At 47.4% G+C, this 20,921-nt stretch overlaps 2 protein-coding genes, 1 long non-coding RNA gene and 1 other non-coding gene across 7 annotated transcripts in view; 1 reads left to right on the forward strand and 3 right to left on the reverse strand.

The window, feature by feature from the left end:
* The window catches only part of LOC139273804 (uncharacterized), a 38,964-nt gene that overhangs the window by 3,630 nt on the left and 14,413 nt on the right, over window positions 1–20,921 (reverse strand). For both annotated transcript variants that reach the window (XR_011595369.1, XR_011595368.1), the window contains exon 3: window positions 14,552–14,727. This is a non-coding gene — a long non-coding RNA (uncharacterized lncRNA). The remainder of the gene's footprint in view (window positions 1–14,551; window positions 14,728–20,921) is intronic.
* On the reverse strand, window positions 517–4,395 carry LOC139273783 (zinc finger protein 239-like). Of its 2 annotated transcripts, none has more exons than XM_070890877.1 (2): window positions 4,106–4,395; window positions 517–1,621 (listed from the first exon to the last, which is right to left on the reverse strand). In XM_070890877.1, exon 2 carries the CDS (start codon window positions 1,152–1,154, stop codon window positions 753–755), a length of 402 nt encoding a protein of 133 aa, XP_070746978.1. In that variant the 5' UTR covers window positions 1,155–1,621; window positions 4,106–4,395; the 3' UTR covers window positions 517–752. The 2 variants fall into 2 exon arrangements, with proteins under 2 accessions (XP_070746978.1, XP_070746979.1); XM_070890878.1 differs by having other exon boundaries at window positions 517–1,650.
* On the reverse strand, window positions 3,119–3,191 carry trnav-uac (transfer RNA valine (anticodon UAC)). Its single transcript has one exon. It is a non-coding gene; the product is annotated as a tRNA-Val (tRNA).
* LOC139273758 (zinc finger protein 502-like) overlaps window positions 4,312–20,921 on the forward strand; it is a 28,639-nt gene continuing 12,029 nt past the window's right edge. The window contains exons 1-2 of one of the 2 annotated variants that reach the window (XM_070890814.1): window positions 4,312–4,401; window positions 19,694–19,882. The gene's annotated coding sequence lies outside the window, so the exon portion shown is untranslated. Of the gene's footprint in view, window positions 4,442–19,693; window positions 19,883–20,921 lie in introns of both variants that reach the window. The other variant, XM_070890815.1, reaches the window with a different exon arrangement.

Genomic DNA, 20,921 nt, shown 5'->3' on the forward strand with positions numbered 1-20,921 from the left:
CGGCAGCAAGTCAGCAAGGCTTCTTTGACAGCACCTTCCAAACCCACAACCTCCTCCGTGTAGAAGAACAAGGACAGCAGGTGTATGGGAATACCGGCACCTCCAAGTTCCCCTCCAAGTCACGCAGCATCCTGACCTCAGCACTGTGGGAGCACCTTCACCACATAGACTGCAGCACGATTCAAGAAGGCAGCGGCTCACCACCACCTTCTAAAGGGGCAATTAAGGATGAACAATAAATGCAGGCTGGTTCGCCCACATTCCGAGAATGAATAAATAAAGAACAAACACAGTGAGAAATGAGCTGCAGAACTGCCGACACCATGAGCTTTAAGGAGACATTTCCCTTTGGAGATCGGATTGCCCATTGAGTTTAATTAAACTGATGATACAGTAACAATGCTGCTTTGCCCCGTGACAGTAACAGATTATCAGAATATTTCCCATCAGGTGAAATCGAATGTCAGACTTGGACATCTTGTAGATCCATCTTTTAAAAAGTTATGCGAAGTCCGTTCTAAGATAGATTCCACCCAGTTCATAACAAGTCGTCAATCAGCTCGTCTTATCATTGAGATATCAAGGACGAGGCACAGGATGTCTAAAAGAAAGCTGATGTAGTTGATATTTACAGAATATCAAACTATAGCCCAGTTACAGGGTTATTAACATCGGCAAAAACAAATGGCAACTGCCAGAATGAACATGGTTCAGTTCCGGATGTGATTAACAGCAGAACCCAACCCCTGCAGTCAATTGTGAACTCGCTGGTGTTTCAGGTAGTCGGATGACTGAGTGAATCCCTTCCCACACACAGAGCAAGGGAACGGCCTCTCCTTCGTGTGAATTTGCTTGTTGTGTGCCAGCAAGTTGGATGACACAGCGAATCCCTTCCCACAGACAGAACAGCTGAACGGCCTCTCTCCAATGTGAATTCGCTGGTGTTTCTGGAAAATGGCTAACCGAGCGTATCCCTTCCCACAGACGGAGCAAGTGAATGGCCTCATCCCAGTGTGAACTCGTTTGTGTGTCAGCAGGTTGGATAACCAAGCGAATCCCTTATCACACATGGAGCATGTGAACAGCTTCTCCCCAGTGTGAACTTGCTGATGTGTCAACACGGTATCTGACTGAGTAAAACCCCTGCCACACATGGAGCAGATGAACGGCCTCTCCCCGGTGTGACTGCACCGATGAATCTCCAGCCGGGACAGCTAATTGAATCCCTTCCCACAGTCCCCACATTTCCACGGTTTCTCCATGGTGCGGGTGTCTTTGTGTCTCTCCAGGTTGGAAGATCAGTTGAAGCCTCGCCCACACACAGAACACATGTACGGTTTCTCCCCGTTGTGAATGGTGCGATGTTTTTTCAGGCGGTGTAACTGGTTAAAGCTCTTTCCACATTCAGTGCACTGGAACACTCTCACTCGAGTGTGTGTGTCTCGGTGCTTTTCCAGTCACACTGATGTTTGAAATCTGTTCCCATAGACAGAACAGATAGACATTTCTCCATCCACAAAGGCCGATGATATTTAGGTCCTGATGAATTGAGTGACTCTGGCAGCTCTTGATGTACTGTTTCGTTTGAGTTTCCCATCTATAAATGCTCCCCTTCTAATACCTTGTAAAAGGAGTTTACAAAAGTCATCACTGTAAGTACAGGATAGAAGTTCAGAACAGATAACTCTAGTTTCTATACAATGTTCCTTCAAATGCCGGGGATGATTTAATCCAAAACCCAGTCTGTTAATTACTTTCAGTTAGGGACTTAGCGTGTGCCCACAGCATCTCTCTCACCATTGATGTGAATAGAGCATCACACCTGCACACCTGGTTTTACATTTAAATTCACTCAGCAAATTTATTTAACAGAAGATGAACATGTAAACAGATCACAGCCCAATAATACAGCTCTATATTCACAGGAGAGAGTCTGTTATCTAAATCCTCAAGTGTACAAAATAAAGATGCCAAATGCAAGAGTCCCTCGAATCCTGTGTTAAAATTTTTCAAATCTTACCCGGTTCCTTCCTTATTGCAGAAATCCCCCTCCCTGTGGGAGTCAATATTGGTCAAAACCTAATTGTACATTTCGAACCGATTTTTACACTCAGAGTTTCAAGCTGACCAGATCCTTCTCTCAGAAAATCTCCAAAGAGCACAGCTCTCCCCTCCTTTAAATCCAGGATTAGAGTTAAGGGGAATTTGAATACCCGACCACACAAATTTAAAACGACCCCTCAGCAAATTATTCCTCTCTCCAACCTCTAACCAATGAAACTTGTAATACTGAGGCTGAAATTTCACTTCCGTGCGCCGGGTTCCAAACCTGGGACTGTACGTGGGGATTCCAACCCTGGAGCTGTACATGGGGAGTCTAACCCTGGGATTGTACATGGGGATTCTAACCCTGGGACTGTACATGGGGATTCTAACCCTGGGACTGTACATGGGGATTCTAACCCTGGGACTGTACATGGGGATTCTAACCTCGGGACAGTACATTGGGATTCTAACCCTGGGAGTACGTGGGGATTCCAACACTGGGACTGTACATGGGGAGTCTAACCCTGGGACTGTACATGGGGATTCTAACCCTGGGACTGTACATGGGGATTCTAACCCTGGGACTGTACATGGAGATTCTAACCTCGGGACAGTACATTGGGATTCTAACCTCGGGACAGTACATGGGGAGTCTAACCCTGGGACTGTACATGGGGATTCTAACCCTGGGACTGTACATGGGGATTCTAACCCTGGGACTGGACATGGGAATTCTAACCCTGGGACTGTACATGGGGATTCTAATCCTGGGACTGTACCTGGGGATTCTAACCCTGGGACTGTACCTGGGGATTCTAACCTCGGGACTGTACATGGGGATTCTAACCCTGGGACTGTACATGGGGATTCCAAGCCTGGGACTGTAGAAAGAGGGCTCTTCTGTTAGAATTGTGTGATTTAAACCGTAAGTCAGGCACTTACCATCACTTTCAGAAGAGAAGGTGAAAAGTCCGATGTGTAGAGAGTGAGAATAAAATAAATGAGGCAATGACTTTCACTCCCGGAGATTGGGACCTGGGGGTGTTTGTGCATGAAACTCTTTTAGGAATAATATTTCTGCCCAGGATTGAACCAGGGACCTTTTGCGTGTAAAGCAAACATGATAACCACTACACTACAGAAACCTCCAAAATGTTAGTTTGCAGGTGCAGCAGGTAATCAGGAAGGCGAATGGAATGTTGGCCTTCATTGCGAGAGGGATGGAGTACAAAAGCAGGGAGGTCCTGCTGCAACTGTACAGAGTATTGGTGAGGCTGCACCTGGAGTACTACGTGCAGTTTTGGTCACCTTACTCAAGGAAGGATATACTGGCTTTGGAGGGGGTATAGAGACGATTCACTAGGCTGATTCCGGAGATGAGGGGGTTAACTTATGATGATAGATTGAGTAGACTGGGTCTTTACTCGTTGGAGTTCAGAAGGATGAGTGGTGATCTTATAGAAACATTTAAAATAATGAAAGGGATAGACAAGATAGAGGCAGAGAGGTTGTTTCCATTGGTCGGGGAGACTAGAACTAGGGGGCACAGCCTCAAAATACGGGGGAGCCAATTTAAAACCAAGTTGAGAAGGAATTTCTTCTCCCAGAGGGTTGTGAATCTGTGGAATTCTCTGCCCAAGGAAGCAGTTGAGGCTTGCTCATTGAATGTATTCAAGTCACAGATAGATAGATTTTTAACCAATAAGGGAATTAAGGGTTACGGGGAGCGGGCGGGTAAGTGGAGCTGAGTCCACGGCCAGATCAGCCATGATCTTTTTGAGTGGCGGAGCAGGCTCGAGGGGCTCGATGGTCTACTCCTGTTCCTAATTCTTATGACTAGGTTCTTATGACCCGGTTCTTATGACACACTGAAGCCCCGCCCAGTGTTCCCGTGCCAAGATGGCGGATAATCGGGGCCTGTTACTGGGAGAAAAACCCGTCGTTGCAAACGCGGGAGTTCCGGGTTATTACTCGGGGCTTGCGGCCTACACCAGTTGTTTATGAAGCCTCCCCGCCCACTTGCCGATCGATGACTCCCCTGCGCCCCGCTGATTCTCACCCGGTGCAGAGTCCCGCTCCAGCCTGAGCTCGTCTCAGCGTCCGTGTGTCTCCAGTGCTCGCTCTGCGCATGCTCAGCTCACACTGCCCGAGAGATTAACGGCAGCTGCGGACCAATAGGAAGAGCAGGGGCGGTACAGGAGAACCAAGCGGGTAATGGTCCTCCAACCAATCGGAGTGTGTGAGGGGCGGGGTTTGAGGCGCCCCCAATGGGCGGGGCTGAGCCCGTGTCTCTCTCACTGAGCATGCGCGAGCGGAGAAGACGGACGTCACTGGACCGGACTATTCAGGGAGGCGGTAGGAGATTGTGGGCACGGGGGAGGATCTGGATCCGCAGGTGGGCCGGGGAGTTTCACACACACACACACCCCCACCCCCGCTGTAGGCCTCAGGCGCAGAATCATAGCCCACAGGCCCCGGGTTTGCCCCGCGGTGACAGGCCCGGGCAGCGCGGTCACTGCCCTCCATTTTGCACAGGGCGGGGTCACGGCGCTTGCGCAATCTCCATGGCCAGAAACACTGAGCGGGCGGGGCTTCAGTGTCCCAGTGCCCGCGAGATGGAGTAACCCTGGCAACAGGCGCGTCATCACCTCACCACAGTAACCCTGGCAACAGGCGCGTCATCAGCTCACAACAGTAACCCTGGCAACAGGCGCGTCATCACCTCACCATAGTAACCAGGGCACAGGCTCTTCATCACCTCACAACACCATCCTGGATTTATATAGCGCCTTCAACCTAGTAAAATATCCAAAGGTGCTTGAGAGAAGCGTTATAAGAGAATAGTTTGTCACCGAAGCAGAGAGATTTAGAATCACAGAAATTTACAGCATGGAAGGAGACCATTTCGGCCCATCATGACCTCGCCGGCCGACAAACAGCTATCCATCTTAATCCCACTTTCCAGCTCTTGATCTGTAGCCCTGTAGGTTACGGCACTTCAAGTGCAGATCCAAGCACTTTTTAAATGTTATGATGGTTTCTGCCTCGACCACCCTTTCAGGCAGTGAGTTCCAGACTCCCACTAAATTCTGGGTGAAGAAATTTACCCTCTAATCCCCCTACCTGCAGAGTGAGGGAGTTTCAGAGTTTGGGGCCTAAAAACAGAAGGCAGGATCACCAATGGCGAACTGTTTATAATTTGGGATCCTCATGAGGGCAGAATTTAAGGAGATCAGATATATGGGGAGAGAGTTGGGCTTGTGAGGCTGAATGAGATTACAGAGATAGGGAGGGGCGAGGCCATGGAGGGATTTGTAAACAAGGATGAGAATTTTGAAAATGAGGTGTTGCAAAACTGAGCCAGTGTAGGTCAGCGAGCAAAGGGGTGATGGGTAAGCGGGACTTGGTGCAAGTTAGGACGCCGAATTTTGGATAATGTAGGGTATATTGTGGGAGGCCAGCAGGAGTTTGTTGGAATAGTCAAGTCGAGAGGTAACAAAGGCATGCTTGATGGCTTCTGCAGCAGATGAGCTGAGACAGGAATGCAGACGGGCGATGTTATGGGGGTGAAAATGGGTGGTTTTAGTTAAGGTACAGATATGCGCTCAGAAGCTCATTTCAGGGTCAAATATAAACCAAGTTTGTGAACAGTCTGGTTCAGCCTCAGGCAGATGCTAGAGAGAGAGATGGAGTCGGTGGCTAGGGAACAGATTTTGTGACAGGGAAATTTCTGCTCACCTGGTACTGGATGTCGTACAAGCACTCTGACAATTTAGAGATTGTGGAGGGGTTGAGAAAAGTGGTGGTGAGGTAGAGCTGGGTGTCGTTAGAATCATAGAATGGTTACAGCACAGAAGGAGGCCATTTGGCCCATCGAACCCTTGCCGGCTCTCTGCAAGAGCACCTCAGCTAGTCCCACTCATCTGCCTTTTCCCTGCAGCCCGACAGATTTCTCTCCTTCAGGTACTTATCCAACTCCCTTTTGAAAGCAGTGATTGACTCTGCCTCCACCACCCCTTCAGGCAGTGCATTCTGGATCCTGACAACTTGCTCTGGTTCTCGATCCTTCCACCAATGGGAACAATTTCTCTCTACTCTGTCCAGACCCCTCAGGATTTTGAACACCTCTATGAAATCTTCTCTGCTCTAAGGAGAACAACTCCAGCTTCTCCAGTTAATCCATGTTACTGAAGTCCCACATCCCTGGAATCATTCTCATAAATGCTGCAGCTCCTGACAGACCGCATTGCAGCACTGGAGCTGCGCATGGACTCACTCTGGAGCATCCGCAATGCTGAGGATGTCGTGAATAGCACGTTTAGTCAGTTGGTCACACCGCAGGTATAGGTTACTCAGGCAGATAGGGAATGGATGACGATCAGGCAGAGCAGTGGAAGGAAGGTAGTGCAGGGGTCCGCTGCGGTCATCTCCCTCCAAAACAGATATACCGTTTTGGATACTGTTGGGGGAGATGACTCATCAGGGGAAGGCAGCAGCAGCCAAGTTCATGGCACCATGGATGGCGCTGCTGCACAGGAGAGCAGGAAAAAGAGTGGGCAAGCTTTAGTGGTAGGGGATTCTATTGTAAGGGGAATAGATAGGCGTTTCTGCGGCCGCAATCGAGACTCCAGGATGGTATGTTGCCTCCCTGGTGCAAGGGTCAAGGATGTATCGGAGTGGCTGCCGGGCATTTTGGAGGGAGAGGGTGAACAGCCAGTTGTCATGGTGCATATAGGTACTAATGATATAGGTAAAAAACGGGATGAGGTCCTACAAGCTGAATTTAGGGAGCTAGGAATTAAATTAAAAGGTGGACTTCAAAGTTGTAATCTCAGGATTGCTACCAGGGCCACATGCTAGTCAGAGTAGAAATAGCAGGATAGTTAAGATGAATACGTGGCTTGAGGAATGGTGCAAGAGGGAGGGATTCAAATTCCTGGGACATTGGAACCAGTTCTGGGGAAGGTGGGACTAGTACAAACTGGACGGTCTGCACCTGGGCAGGACTGGAACCAATGTCCCAGGGGGATTGTTTCCTAGTACTGTTGGGGAGGGTTTAAACTAATAAGGCAGTGGGATGGGAATCTATGCAGGGAGACAGATGGGAGTAAAATGGAGGCGGAAGCAAAAAGTAGAAAGGAGATAAGGAAAGGTGGAGGGCAGAGAAATCAAAGGCAAAAATCAAAAGCGGCCACATTACAACATAATTCTAAAAGGACAAAGAGTGTTAAAAAAACAAGCCTGAAGGCTCTGTGTCTCAGTGCGAGGAGCATTCGTAATAAGGTGGATGAATTAACTGCGCAGATAGCTGTTAACGGATATGATGTAATTGGGATTACGGAGACATGGCTCCAGGGTGACCAAGGGTGGGAACTCAACATCCAGGGATAATCAATATTCAGGAAGGATAGACAGAAAGGAAAAGGAGGTGGGGTCGTGTTGCTGGTTAAAAAGGAAATTAACACAATAGTAAGGAAGGACATTAGCTTGGATGATGCGGAATCTGTATGGGTGGAGCTGCGGAACACCAAAGGGCAGAATACGCTAGTGGGAGAAGTGTACAGACCACCGAAAAGTGGTAGTGAGGTTGGGGATGGCATCAAACAGTGCAATAAAGGTACAGCAGTTATCATGGGTGACTTTAATCTACATATAGATTGGGCTAACCAAACTGGTAGCAATACGGTGGAGGATTTCCTGGAGTGCATGGAGGGATGGTTTTCTAGCCCAATATGTCGAGGAACCAAATAGAGAGCTGGCCATCCTAGACTGGATGTTGTGTAATGAGAGAGGATTAATTAACAGTCTTGTTGTACGAGACCCCTTGGGGAAGAGTGACCATAATACAGGAGAATTCTTCATTAAGATAGAGAGTGACACAGTTAATTCAGAGACTAGGGTCCTGAACTTAAAGAAAGGTAACTTCGATGGTATGAGACGTGAATTGGCTAGGATAGACTGGCGAATGAAACTTAAAGGGCTGACGGTGGATAGGCAATGGCAGACTTTTAAAGATCACATGGATGAACGTCAACAATTGTACATCCCTGTCTGGTGTAAAAATTAAACGGGGAAGGTGGCTCACCCGTGGCTAACAAGGGAAATTAGAGATAGTGTGAAATTCAAGGAAGAGGCATATAAATTAGCCAGAAAAAGCAGCAAACCTGAGGACTGGGAGAAATTTAGAATTCAGCAGAGGAGGACAAAGTGTTTAATTAGGAGGGGGAAAATAGAGTATGAGAGTAAGCTTGCAGGGAACATAAAAATTGACTGCAAAAGCTTCTATAGATATAGGAAGAGAAAAAGATTAGTGAAGACAAATGTAGGTCCCTTGCAGTCAGAATCAGGTGAAATTATAATGGGGAACAAAGAAATGGCAGATCAATTGAACAAATACTTTGGTTCTGTCTTCACTAAGGAAGACACAAATAACCTTCCGGAAATACTAGGGGAACGAGGGTCTCGCGAGAAGGAGGAACTGAAGGAAATCCTTACTAGTCAAGAAATTGTGTTTGGGAAATTGATGGGATTGAAGGCCGATAAATCCCCAGGGCCTGATAGTCTGCATTCCAGAATACTTAAGGAAGTGGCCCGAGAAATAGTGGACACATTTGGTGGTCATTTTCCAACATTCTATAGACTCAGGATCAGTTGCTATGGATTGGAGGGTAGCTAATGTAAACCAACTTTTTAAAAAAGGAGGGAGAGAGAAAACAGGGGTTAGCTTGACATCGGTAGTGGGGAAAATGTTGGAATCAACTATTAAAGACGTAATAGCAGCGCATTTAAAGCAGTGACAGGATAGGTCCAAGTCATCATGGATTTATGAAAGGGAAATCATGCTTGACAAATCTTCTACAATTTTTTGAGGATGTAACTAGTAGAGTGGATAAGGGAGACCCAGTGGATGTGGTGTATTTGGACTTTCAAAAGGCTTTTGGCAAGGTCCCACACAAGAGATTGGTGTGCAAAATTAAAGCACATGGTATTGGGGGTAAATGTATTGACGTGGATAGAGAACTGGTTGGCAGACAGAAAACAAAGAGTCGGAATAAATGGGTCCTTTTCAGAATGGCAGGCAGTGACTTGTGGGGTACTGCAAGGTTCAGTGCTGGGACCCCAGCTATTTACAATATACATTAATGATTTAGACGAAGGAATTGAATGTAATATCTCCAAGTTTGCAGATGACACTAAGCTGGGTGGCAGTGTGAGTTGTGAGGAGAATGCTAAGAGGCTGCAGGGTGACTTGGACAGGTTAGGTGGGTGGGAAAATGCATGGCAGATGCAGTATAATGTAGATAAATGTGACGTTATCCACTTTGGTGGCAAAAACAGAGAGACAGACTATTATCTGAATGGTGGCAGATTAGGAAAAGGGGAGCTGCAACAAGACCTGGGTGTCATGGAACATCAGTCATTGAAAGTTGGCATACAGGTACAGCAGGCGGTGAAGAAGGCAAATGGCATGTTGGCCTTTATAGCGAGAGGATTTGAGTACAGGAGCAGGGAGGTCTTACTGCAGTTGTACAGGGCCTTGGTGAGACCACACTTTGAATATTGTGTACAGTTTTGGTCTCCTAATCTGAGGAAGGACATTCTTGCTATTGAGGGAATGCAGCGAAGATTCACCAGACTGATTCTCGGGATGGTGGGACTGACCTATCAAGAAAGACTGGATCAACTGGGCTTGTATTCACTGTAATTTAGAAGAATGAAAGGGGATCTCATCGAAACATATAAAATTCTGACGGGATTGGACAGGTTAGATGTAGGAAGAATGTTCCCGACGTTGGGGAAGACCAGAACCAGGGGTCACAGCCTAAGGATAAGGGGTAAGCCATTTAGGACTGAGATGAGGAGAAACTTCTTCACTCAGAGAATTGTGAACCTGTGGAATTCTCTCCCACAGAAAGTTGTTGAGGCCAGTTCATTAGATATATTCAAAGGGGAGTTACATGTGGCCCTTACGACTAAAGGGATCAAGGGGTGTGAAGAGAAAGCGGGAAAGGGATACTGAGGTGAATGATCAGCCATGATCTTATTGAATGGTGGTGCAGGTTCGAAGGGCCGAATGGCCTACTCCTGCACATATTTTCTATGTTCTATGTACATTGCACATACAAGTTCTTTATGTGTTTCTTGGGTTAGATCATTAAGTCGCACACTTATCTTATTGACAGTTTGGGCATGAGGCTCTCGGATTTCCTCGATTTGCAGCATTTTTCTGGCGACCTCGTCCCCAATTTCTGACAACTGCGAAGTCCGTTCATTTTTCTTTCGCAAAAGGGTTCTCAAACGGTGGGCTACGTCTTGAACATCTTGGTCTATACTGGCTATGTCAAATGTGTTAACAGCTGCCACCCTTGTCGCATACCAATAGTGTGTGTCGGTTGTTGATAGACAATAGATAACATAAAAACCACACAGTCTCATGGTTCATTGTCGGACTATCTCGATCGTATGTTCCATAAGTATCACCTCAGCGTCTAACCGTTGTGACTCTCTCGTCCCCATTTCGCTTAATGCCCATTGTACTTGGTCCTCAATTGGCCCAATTAACTATCCAAATTCATTATATCTTCCCTTTGGCAGCTAAACATTTAACTCCTTTCTCATGATATTTATTGCCTTCGCAAATAATTACTTAATGAAACCCGCGCCCCAAGTCTCACAGTTTGGACTGGGGTAATACAAAAGGTTCCTGTCGCAATGGGACAAGTCAGGTTGGTACCATACTGGTATTCCCGGTGTATGGTGCTGACACAATATTCACCTTCCCTCTTTATACAGATCATACAGGAAAATGCTGTCCCGCAATTACCTTCATGGTGCAATTCCATGTTATCCCATCCATCCGGGTTAATTTTCCGTGTTCATTGTATCCTACTAAATTTTCTCCGGCATGCTTGAGTAATACCCTACTATCTCTAACAGGGTGATGTCAGTCTGTTCCTGTAAATGACACTCGTGCCACCGGGTACACCTGTACCAACCTTCTGACTTGGCACAGAGTCTTAGTAAGTTGATAAGTAGACATTGCTCTAGGTCTTGATCAGTTACCCAGAAAGAGAGCTTTCCCTCTGCAATATGCTGCAGGTTTCCTTGGGCTTGTTCCACTAACCAAGATCCATACATTACTTCGAACCGTTTCGTTGAAGACTATTTGTTCTCCTTCTATAATCTTGTTTACCCCCTTTTAGCATTAAACCAGTTGCAACATATTAATCAGGCCTCACTGCCTTCTGTTATGATTCTCCCCAATAGTCTCGGCATCATTCTTAACAAGGTACGATCAAGCCCATCACGCTCCCTGAATTCAGTGCAGGTTATACTGGCTGTTTTCCAAACTCCCTTGCTCATTCTCCTATGTAGCTGCGCTGTTTTAGGCTTGCACCACCCAGGTAGTCCCACTTTGGTCAGATTCAATATTACAGGTGCCACTTTGTGATGCACATCATGGTACAATATCACCTGAGTTGAGATTACCATTAGCCCATTTGTTGGCCCTGGGATGTGTTTATGACGAACAATTCGCTTTTCCCACAAATCTGTTTATTCGTTGGAGAAGGAGCCTTTGGATGAGTCTTTTTTTTAAAAACTACTGATTGTACAACCGCGCTCCCATCCTTACACCCCTTGATATAATGGGCGGTTACAGCGGTATGATTACCATGCAGCTGTAAATGTACCCCTATCCTATACCCTTGGCCGTTCCCTACTTCTACCATTCACGATATGTCTCTTACTACTCTGTGAGATTGGCGGGGTTTGCGAGGTATGTCTGTGGACAGGAGGTAGTTCTAAATCTGGGACCCGAGGAGATTCTTCCAGCTCCCGTGTCCTGTCCACTTCCCTTTGGATCATACTGTTTCAAAGGTATTACCCACTGAGTTAAAACAGTTCACAGCTGCCTGTGAAGAGTTAACTTCCTTTGTTTCGAAAGCTGACAAACACAGACACCATTAATCAATGTCGACTTCAGCCTGCAGTCTTTGTCAGTTTAAACTCTCCAGTTAAAAATTTTACTTTTATAAAGTCTCCGTGTTTTTATTCTCAAAATTAACATTCAGTAAAACACCTTTGCACATAATAGTATTTCATCGTTTTCTCCCCAGTTACACATTGGTCAAAATTTTAAAAAAATCATACCAATTATTAATGTGAAATGCCTTATGTCCGGAACTAAAAACTCTCCACACAATTTACATCAACGAGAATTTGATCATGGCCATAATAAAAGTCTGGTTTTTAATAGGTTAATTAATCTCAGCAACTCCAATATTAAACTTCCCAATGCCACTTGGAAAAGGGGGAGGAGCCACAGCCAAACATGTTTTCTTAAAACTTTGCTGAAACATCAAAGAAAAACACGAACAGTAAGAAAGAAACATGATCTTCCCTTTTCTCCTTTTGATTCGGTCATAACTAGTTATCCATTATTCCTTAAATCAATTTTCATTTTCTGATCCCTATCATATCTCCTCTAAACCTCCCTTCAATTACTTTAAACCTATGCTCTTTGCTTGTTGACCTCTCCGCCAAGGGAAACAGGACCTTCCTATCACTCTATCTCGGCCCCACCTAATTTTATACACCTCAATAAATTCTCCCCTCAGGCCTCCTCTATTCCAAAGAAAAGAGACCCAGCATCTCTAATCTTTCTGCACAGCCAAATTCTCCAGTCCAGGCAACATTCTTGTCAATCTCCTCTGCACTCTTCAATGCAATCACATTTTTCCTGTAATGTGGTGGCCCAACTAGTTTTCTACAGTTCAAGCATGACGTCTCTGCTCCTGTATTCCATGCCGTGACTAATAAAGGCAAGTATTCCATATGCCTTCTTAACCACCTTATCTACCTAGCCTGCTAGCTTCAGGGGTCGGTGGACCTACACTCCAAGGTCCCTTTGCTCCTCTACACTTTTCAGTGTCGTACCATTTAATGTTTGTTTTATAATCTGCACCATAATCTGTTGCCCCTGTAGATTTTAGCACTTTTTGCTGTTAAATGCCTACAATTCATGGTTTGGATTCCCACTGAACATGTCCTTTTAGAATTGCTTCCTGCTTTTTTTTTTTGAAACGGTCGCCATAGCAACTAACTTCGACCCCTCATTTTTTTGCATTACAAAGAGCCTCTCTCGCTCTACATTTCCACCACATTTGTCAGTCTGTTGCAGTTATAACAGACTTCAGGTGTCCTACCCCCGCTCTCCCCACCCCCCACGTTTCTAATTGATGGGGGCTGCTGGCGGGGGTAGAACACCCGAAGTCTGTTATAACTCTTGTTCCTTTTTGTGTGTCCTGATGGATGCTGTCATCATCACATCTACTGTCAGTTTATTTCGTCACTTTCTCAGTCAATAGTCTGGGCCATTTACTTAATTGATAATACGTGTGAGTGACTAAAACAAGGGCTTCCTCCTCCTTTTGTTTCTTTTCCGACTCCAACCATTTTCTTTGTTCAGCGGGTGGGTCGTCTGGTTTCCAATTTTGTTTAATCATTATTTCAATTAGTTTTTAATTTTTGTCTGCTGGGTACCGTGTCAGGGATTCCTGGTCCCCACTCGAGTTTCTCACTTCCCATGGCTATAGGTTATCAACGGTATGTCCCTGATTGAGACTAATACTTGTAACCTATTGGTACATCCCTAGGCTTATATTCACTGGAATTTAGAAGAATGAGAGGGGATCTCATAGAAACATATTACAATTCTGATGGGATTGGACAGGTTAGATGCAGTAAGAATGTTCCAGATGTTGGGGAAGTCCAGAACCAGGGGTCACAGTATAAGGATAAGGGGCAAGGCATTTTGGACCGAAATGAGGAGAAACTTCTACACTCAGAGAATTGTAAATCTGTGAAATTCTATACCACAGAAAGTTGTTGAGGCCAGTTCATTAGATATTTTCAAAAGGGAGTTAGATATGGCCTTTACGGCTAAAGGGATCAAGGGGTATGGAGAGAAATCAGGAATGGGGTACTGAAGTTGCATGATCAGCCATGATCATATTGAATGGTGGTGCAGGCTTGAAGGGCCGAATGGCCTACTCCTGCACCTATTTTCTATGTTTCTATGATACTTACTTACTCCTCACGAGTGAGACCATTACTTGCAACCTTATTGGTGGTAAGCGGTACGTCCCTTATTTACTTGCCCTGAGTGAGACTAATACTTGCAACCTTATTGGTTGTCAGCAGTACGTCCCTTACTTACTTGCCCTGAGTGAGACTAATACTTGCAACCTTATTGGTTGTCAGCAGTACGTCCCTTACTTACTCCTCATGAGTGAGACCATTACTTGCAATCTTATCAATTATCAATCGCAACGTTACACAGTCACACTTCTATATAACCAATCATAATTGTTTCACCTGAGATCTTCCGCTGACTACTTGAAGTCTCGGCCAGATCTGCAGATTCAGATCTTTCAGGCAGTTGACATCAGACAGATTTCTGCCCTTGTCCTAACTGTGCGTGGTAATTAAAGCATACTCACACCTTTGACATGGCTTCCATCAGCTGGTGTCCGCCGCCTGTTTGAGATCCTGCTCGCAGCGCCAATTGTAGTGGAATTTTTAAAATTAACACTCAACACCAGGTCTGGATTCGAAGATTCAAGTAGTCTTTAATTTCTTGCAAGGGAGAGACAAGTCTGCAGTCAATCGGTTGCTGAGCTGTCCTCAGAACAAAGAAAACACAGGGTTTTTAATACAGTTCCTCGGCCTATAATGGCCAGACATTCAATATATGAGACATACTTTGATTTGAATGGTCAAAACCCTTGTCACTCAAAGTAAAAGGTAGAATCCTGACCACGCCTATCTCCAGTATTTTTCCATAAACCTCACTGTGTCCCAAGACTTCATTAGCACATTGGAATGTTATCTTATCTCTCTTGCCTTGACCAGATGGAGTTTTTCCATTGTGTCACTTTTGACCCCTTGCCCTGTTTATCTGCCCCTCTGGGTTTCCGGTGGTTCAACAGTTGGGCCTCCTGTAATTGGGAATCCTGTAATTGTCCTCAGGTTACACAGCTTGTAACAATTAATCATTCTGATATGTCATTTCCTTTTAAACACCCTTGTAAATTTGACCACTACAAAAGCCTATGTCAGCTCGTTTTAATTCCGAGATCCATTCTTAATGCTTTAATTATAACAGAGCTCATTAGCCCCACTTCAGCGAAGTCTAACAAGGCATGGCAGTACGCATCAAATGGTACGACACTGAAAGGTGTACAGGAACAAAGGGCCCTTGGAGTGCAAGTTCACAGATCCCTGAAGGTAGCAGGCCAGGTAGATAAAATTGTTAAGAAGGCATGTGGAATACTTGCCTTTATTAGTCGAGGCATGGAATACAAGAGCAAGGAGGTTATGCTTGAACTGTATAAAACACTGGTCAGGCTGCAGCTGGAGTACTGTGTGCAGTTCTGATCACCACATTACAGGAAAGATGTGATTGCACTGGAATAGGTGCAGAGAAGATTGACAAGAATGTTACCTGGACTGGAGAATTTTGGCTATGAGAAAAGATTGGACATGCTGGGTCTGTTTTTTTCAGAATAGAGGAGGCTGAGGGGAGACCTGATTGAGGTGTATAAAATTATGAGGGGCCTGGATAGAGTGGATAGGAAGGACCTGTTTCCCTTGGCGGAGGGGCTCAACAATCAGGCGACACAGATTTAAAGTAATTGGTTGAAGATTTAGAGGAGATATGAGGGCAAATTTCTTCACCCAGAGAGGTAGGGGTCTGGAACTCACTGCCTGAAAGGATGGTAGAGGCAGAAACCCTCAACACATTTAAAAAATACTTGGATGTGCACTTAAGTGCCGTAACCTACAGGGCTACGGACCAAGAGCTGGAAAGTGGGATTATGCTGGATAGCTCTTGGTCGGCCGGCGTGGACACGATGGGCAGAATAAAGCTCCCTCTACACTGTCCCATCAAACACTCCCAGGGCAGGTGCGGCACTGATGCTGAGTGAAGTTCCCCTGAAGCCTTGCCCCTTGGGCCCCCGGATTGGTTGGAGGACCCGCCGCGCTCTCTGTCCTCCAGGCACCGCCCACTCACTGTGGCGCTGTGCGGATCACGTGGCTGTGGTCAAACGGAATCAGCTCGTGGCCAGGGTGGGCCACCCGGGACTCTTGGGGGTCGATTTTCCGGCCCGACCCTGCTTGCATTCGGATGTTAAGCAAATGTCACTCCCCCGCCCGGAGAGCTTCCGGATCGGGAGAATCACCGCCCGCCACGGAGCCTTGGGTAAAGGCCGCCAGCGCGCAGGCGAGAGTGAGCCGGATGGATGAGGGAGTGGTCGTGTGCTGACCATGCGCGGTGTGGTCGTGTGCTGACCATGCGCGGTGTGGTCGTGTGCTGACCATGCTCGGTGTGGTCGTGTGCTGACCATGCTCGGTGTGGTCGTGTGCTGACCATGTGCGGTGTGTTCGTGTGCTGACCATGTGCGGTGTGGTCGTGTGCTGACCATGTGCGGTGTGGTCTTGTGCTGACCACGCGCGGTGTGTTCGTGTGCTGACCATGTGCGGTGTGGTCGTGTGCTGACCATGTGCGGTGTGGTCGTGTGCTGACCATGCGCGGTGTGTTCGTGTGCTGACTATGCGCGGTGTGGTCGTGTGCTGACCATGTTCGGTGTGTTCGTGTGCTGACCATGTTCGGTGTGGTCGTGTGCTGACCATGTGCGGTGTGTTCGTGTGCTGACCATGTGCGGTGTGGTCGTGTGCTGACCATGCGCGGTGTGGTCTTGTGCTGACTATGCTCGGTGTGGTCGTGTGCTGACCATGCGCGTTCTGTTCGTGTGCTGACCATGCGCGTTCTGTTCGTGTGCTGACCATGCGCGGTGTGTTCGTGTGCTGACCATGCGCGTTCTGTTCGTGTGCTGACCATGCGCGGTGTGGTCGTGTGCTGACCATGCGCGGTGTGGTCGTGTGCTGACCATGTGCGGTGTGTTCGTGTGCTGACCATGTGCGGTGTGGTCGTGTGCTGACCATGTGCGGTGTGGTCGTGTGCTGACCATGTGCGGTGTGGTCTTGTGCTGACCATGCGCGGTATGGTCTTGTGCTGACCATGTGCGGTGTGGTCGTGTGCTGACCATGCGCGGTATGGTCTTGTGCTGACCATGTGCGGTGTGGTCGTGTGCTGACCATGCGTGGTGTGGTCGTGTGCTGACCATGTGCGGTGTGTTCGTGTGCTGACTATGCGTGGTGTGGTCATGTGCTGACCATGTGCGGTGTGGTCGTGTGCTGACCATGTGTGGTGTGGTCTTGTGCTGACCATGTGCGGTGTGGTCTTGTGCTGACCATGCGCGGTGTGTTCGTGTGCTGACCACGCGCGGTGTGTTCGTGTGCTGACCATGTGCGGTGTGGTCGTGTGCTGACCATGCGCGGTGTGTTCGTGTGCTGACTATGCGCGGTGTGGTCGTGTGCTGACCATGTTCGGTGTGTTCGTGTGCTGACCATGTTCGGTGTGGTCGTGTGCTGACCATGTGCGGTGTGTTCGTGTGCTGACCATGTGCGGTGTGGTCGTGTGCTGACCATGCGCGGTGTGGTCTTGTGCTGACTCTGCTCGGTGTGGTCGTGTGCTGACCATGCGCGTTCTGTTCGTGTGCTGACCATGCGCGGTGTGGTCGTGTGCTGACCATGCGCGGTGTGGTCGTGTGCTGACCATGTGCGGTGTGTTCGTGTGCTGACCATGTGCGGTGTGGTCGTGTGCTGACCATGCGCGGTGTGGTCGTGTGCTGACCATGTGCGGTGTGTTCGTGTGCTGACCATGTGCGGTGTGGTCGTGTGCTGACCATGCGCGGTATGGTCTTGTGCTGACCATGTGCGGTGTGGTCGTGTGCTGACCATGCGCGGTATGGTCTTGTGCTGACCATGTGCGGTGTGGTCGTGTGCTGACCATGCGTGGTGTGGTCGTGTGCTGACCATGTGCGGTGTGTTCGTGTGCTGACTATGCGTGGTGTGGTCATGTGCTGACCATGTGCGGTGTGGTCGTGTGCTGACCATGTGTGGTGTGGTCTTGTGCTGACCATGCTCGGTGTGGTCGTGTGCTGACCATGCGCGGTGTGGTCCTGCCAACGACATCTTGTAATCTTGTATTATATTATATAATATATTGCTTTTCTCAAAAAATGTGACACTGAGCCACATATGGTGAAATTAGGGCAGGTGACCAAAAGCTTGGTCAAAGAGGTAGGTTTTAAGGAGCATCTTAAAGGAGGAAAGAGAGGTAGAGAGGCACAGCGGTTTAGGCAGTGAGTTCCAGAGCTTGGGGCCTCGGCAACAGAAGACAAGCCACCAATGGTTGAGTGATTATAATCAGGGATGCTCAAGAGGGCAGAATTAGAGGAGCGCAGACATGGTGGGGCTGGGGGCGGGGCGGGTTGTGGGGCTGGAGGAGATAACAGAGATAGGGAGGGGTTAGCTATGGAAGGAATTGTAAACAAGGATGAGAATCTTGAAATCGAGATGTTGCTTAACTGGGATCCAATGTCGGTCAGCGAGCACAGGGGTGATGGATGAGCGGGACTTGGTGCGAGTTAGGACACGGGCTGCTGAGTTTTGACTGAGCTCAAGATTATGTCGGGTTGAATGTGGAAGGCCAGCCAGGACTGTGTCGGAATAGTCAAGTCTAGAGGTAACCGAGGAATGAATGAGGATTTCAGCAGAGAATGAGCTGAGGCAAGGGCGGAGACCGCCGATGTTATGGAGGTGGAAATAGGCGGTCTTGGTTATGCTGGGGATATGTGGTCGGAGCATTCTGGGAAGATCATCTTCCATTTTCATAGAATGAAAAAGCGCAGGAGGCCATTCGGCCCATCATGCCTGTGCTGGCTCTATGGTAGAGCTATCCAGTTTGTTCCACTCCCCTGCTCTTTCCCCATAACTCTGCAAATATTGTCCCTTTAGTATTTATCCAATTCACTTTTGAAAGTTACTATTGAATCTGCGTCCACCACCCTATCAGGCAGTGCATTCCAGATTGCAACAACTCGCTGCTTATAAAATGTTTCCTCATGTCGCCTCTGCTTCTTTTGCCAATCACCTGAACTCTGTGTCCTCATGTTACCAAACCTTCTGCCACTGGAAAGTGTTGCGCCTTATTTAGTCTATTAAAACTCTTCATGATTTTGAACACTCTATCAAATCTCCTCTATACCTTTTCTGCTCCAAGGAGAATAACCGCAGCTTCTCCAGTATCTCCACATAACTGAAGTCCCTCATCCTTGGTACCATTCTAGTAAATCTCTTCTGCACCCTCTCTAAGGCATAGACATCCTTCTGAAAGTGTGGTGCCCACGATTGAACACAATGTGTCAGCTGAGGCCTAACCAGTGTTTTATAAAGGTTTAGCATAACCAAACATCAAATGCTGATATTTCTGTGATGGAGTTTAGACGGACGAGGTTTATCCAGTCAGTTGGATGTGAGCTGAAACATGTGCACTTGGAGCGGAGAGCCAGGGACACGCTGTGTAACCGGGCACAGTCACTCTGCACAGCCCACACATCACAAGTTTTCCACTTGGCCCAAAAGGAATATATTAAGTGCAACAATCCATTTGATTTGACTTTAAATAGTTTTGTTTATAAATTTAATCATGCTTCTCTAATTTTATTTATTAACTCAGATTCACGGCCTCATTATATTTTTTCCTCTGAGCCCCTCAACTTCATCTGGCAGTATAATGTTGGCGAGTGGTGATTGATTGCCCTGGGAACCAACAGGAAGAGAGCTCAGAGGCCGGAGGGCCCAGGGAGCAGCGTGTTCTACAACCAATCGCAGTGCTTGAGGGGTGGATCCTGAGTCGGCCTGTCAGGTGAGTCAGTGTGAACCCCTGTTAAACAATTCCCTTGAGAAGGTGATGGTGAGCCGCCTTCTTGAACTGCTGTAGTCCGCGTGGTGAAGGTATTTTCACAGTGCTGTTAGTGAGGGAGTTCCAGGATTTTGACTCAGCGACGATAAAGGAACAGTGATATATTCCCATCAGGATGGTGTCTTGGTGGCTTGGAAGGGAACGTGGAGGTGGTGATGTTCCCATGTGCCTGCTGCCTGTGTCCTTCTAGCTGGTAGAGGTTGTGGGTTTGGCAGCTGCTGTCGAAGAAGCCTTGGGGAGTTGCTGCAGTGCATCTTGTAGATGGTACACACTGCAGCCACGGTGCGCTGGTGGTGGTGGGAGTGAATGTTTAAGGTGGTGGATGGGGTGTCAATGAAGCGGGCTGCTTTGTCCTGGATGTTGAGCTTCTGAGTGTTGCAGCTGCACTCTTCCAGGCAAATGGAGAGTATTCCATCACACTCCTGACTTGTGCCTTGTCGATGGTGGAAAGGCTTTGGGGAGTCAGGAGTTAAGACACTCGCTGCAGATTACCCAGCCTCTGACCTGCTCTTGTAGCCACAGTATTTATGTGGCAGGTCCATAAGGAGATAAGACACAAGAAATAAGAGCAGGAGTTGGCCATTCAGCCCCTCGAGCCTGCTCCGCCAGTCAATAAGATCCTCTGCCTCAACTTCACTTTCCTGCACTGTCCCCATATCCCTTGATTCCTTTTAATATTCAAAAATCTATCAATCTCTGTCTTGAATATACTCAACGACTGAGCCGCCACAGACCTCTAGAATAGAGAATTCCAAAGATTCACCACCCTCTGAGTGAAGACATTTCTTCTCATCGCAGTCCGAAATGGCCGACCCCTTATTCTGAGACTGTGACCCCTGGTTCTAGACTCCCCAGCCAGGGGGGAAACATCCTCCTTGTATCTACCCTGTCAAGTCCTGTAAGAATTGTGTATGTTTCAATGAGATTGCATTTCATCTAAACTCTAGAAAATATAGGCCTAGTCTACTCAATCTCTCCTCAG

The sequence above is a fragment of the Pristiophorus japonicus genome, chromosome 9 (assembly GCF_044704955.1).
Source record: "Pristiophorus japonicus isolate sPriJap1 chromosome 9, sPriJap1.hap1, whole genome shotgun sequence".
NCBI lineage: Eukaryota > Metazoa > Chordata > Chondrichthyes > Pristiophoridae > Pristiophorus > Pristiophorus japonicus.

Excerpts from the sequence above, each read along its gene's own strand:
- LOC139273783 (XM_070890877.1), bottom strand. The coding sequence starts at position 1,154 with ATGTGTGGCAGGGGTTTTACTCAGTCAGATACCGTGTTGACACATCAG.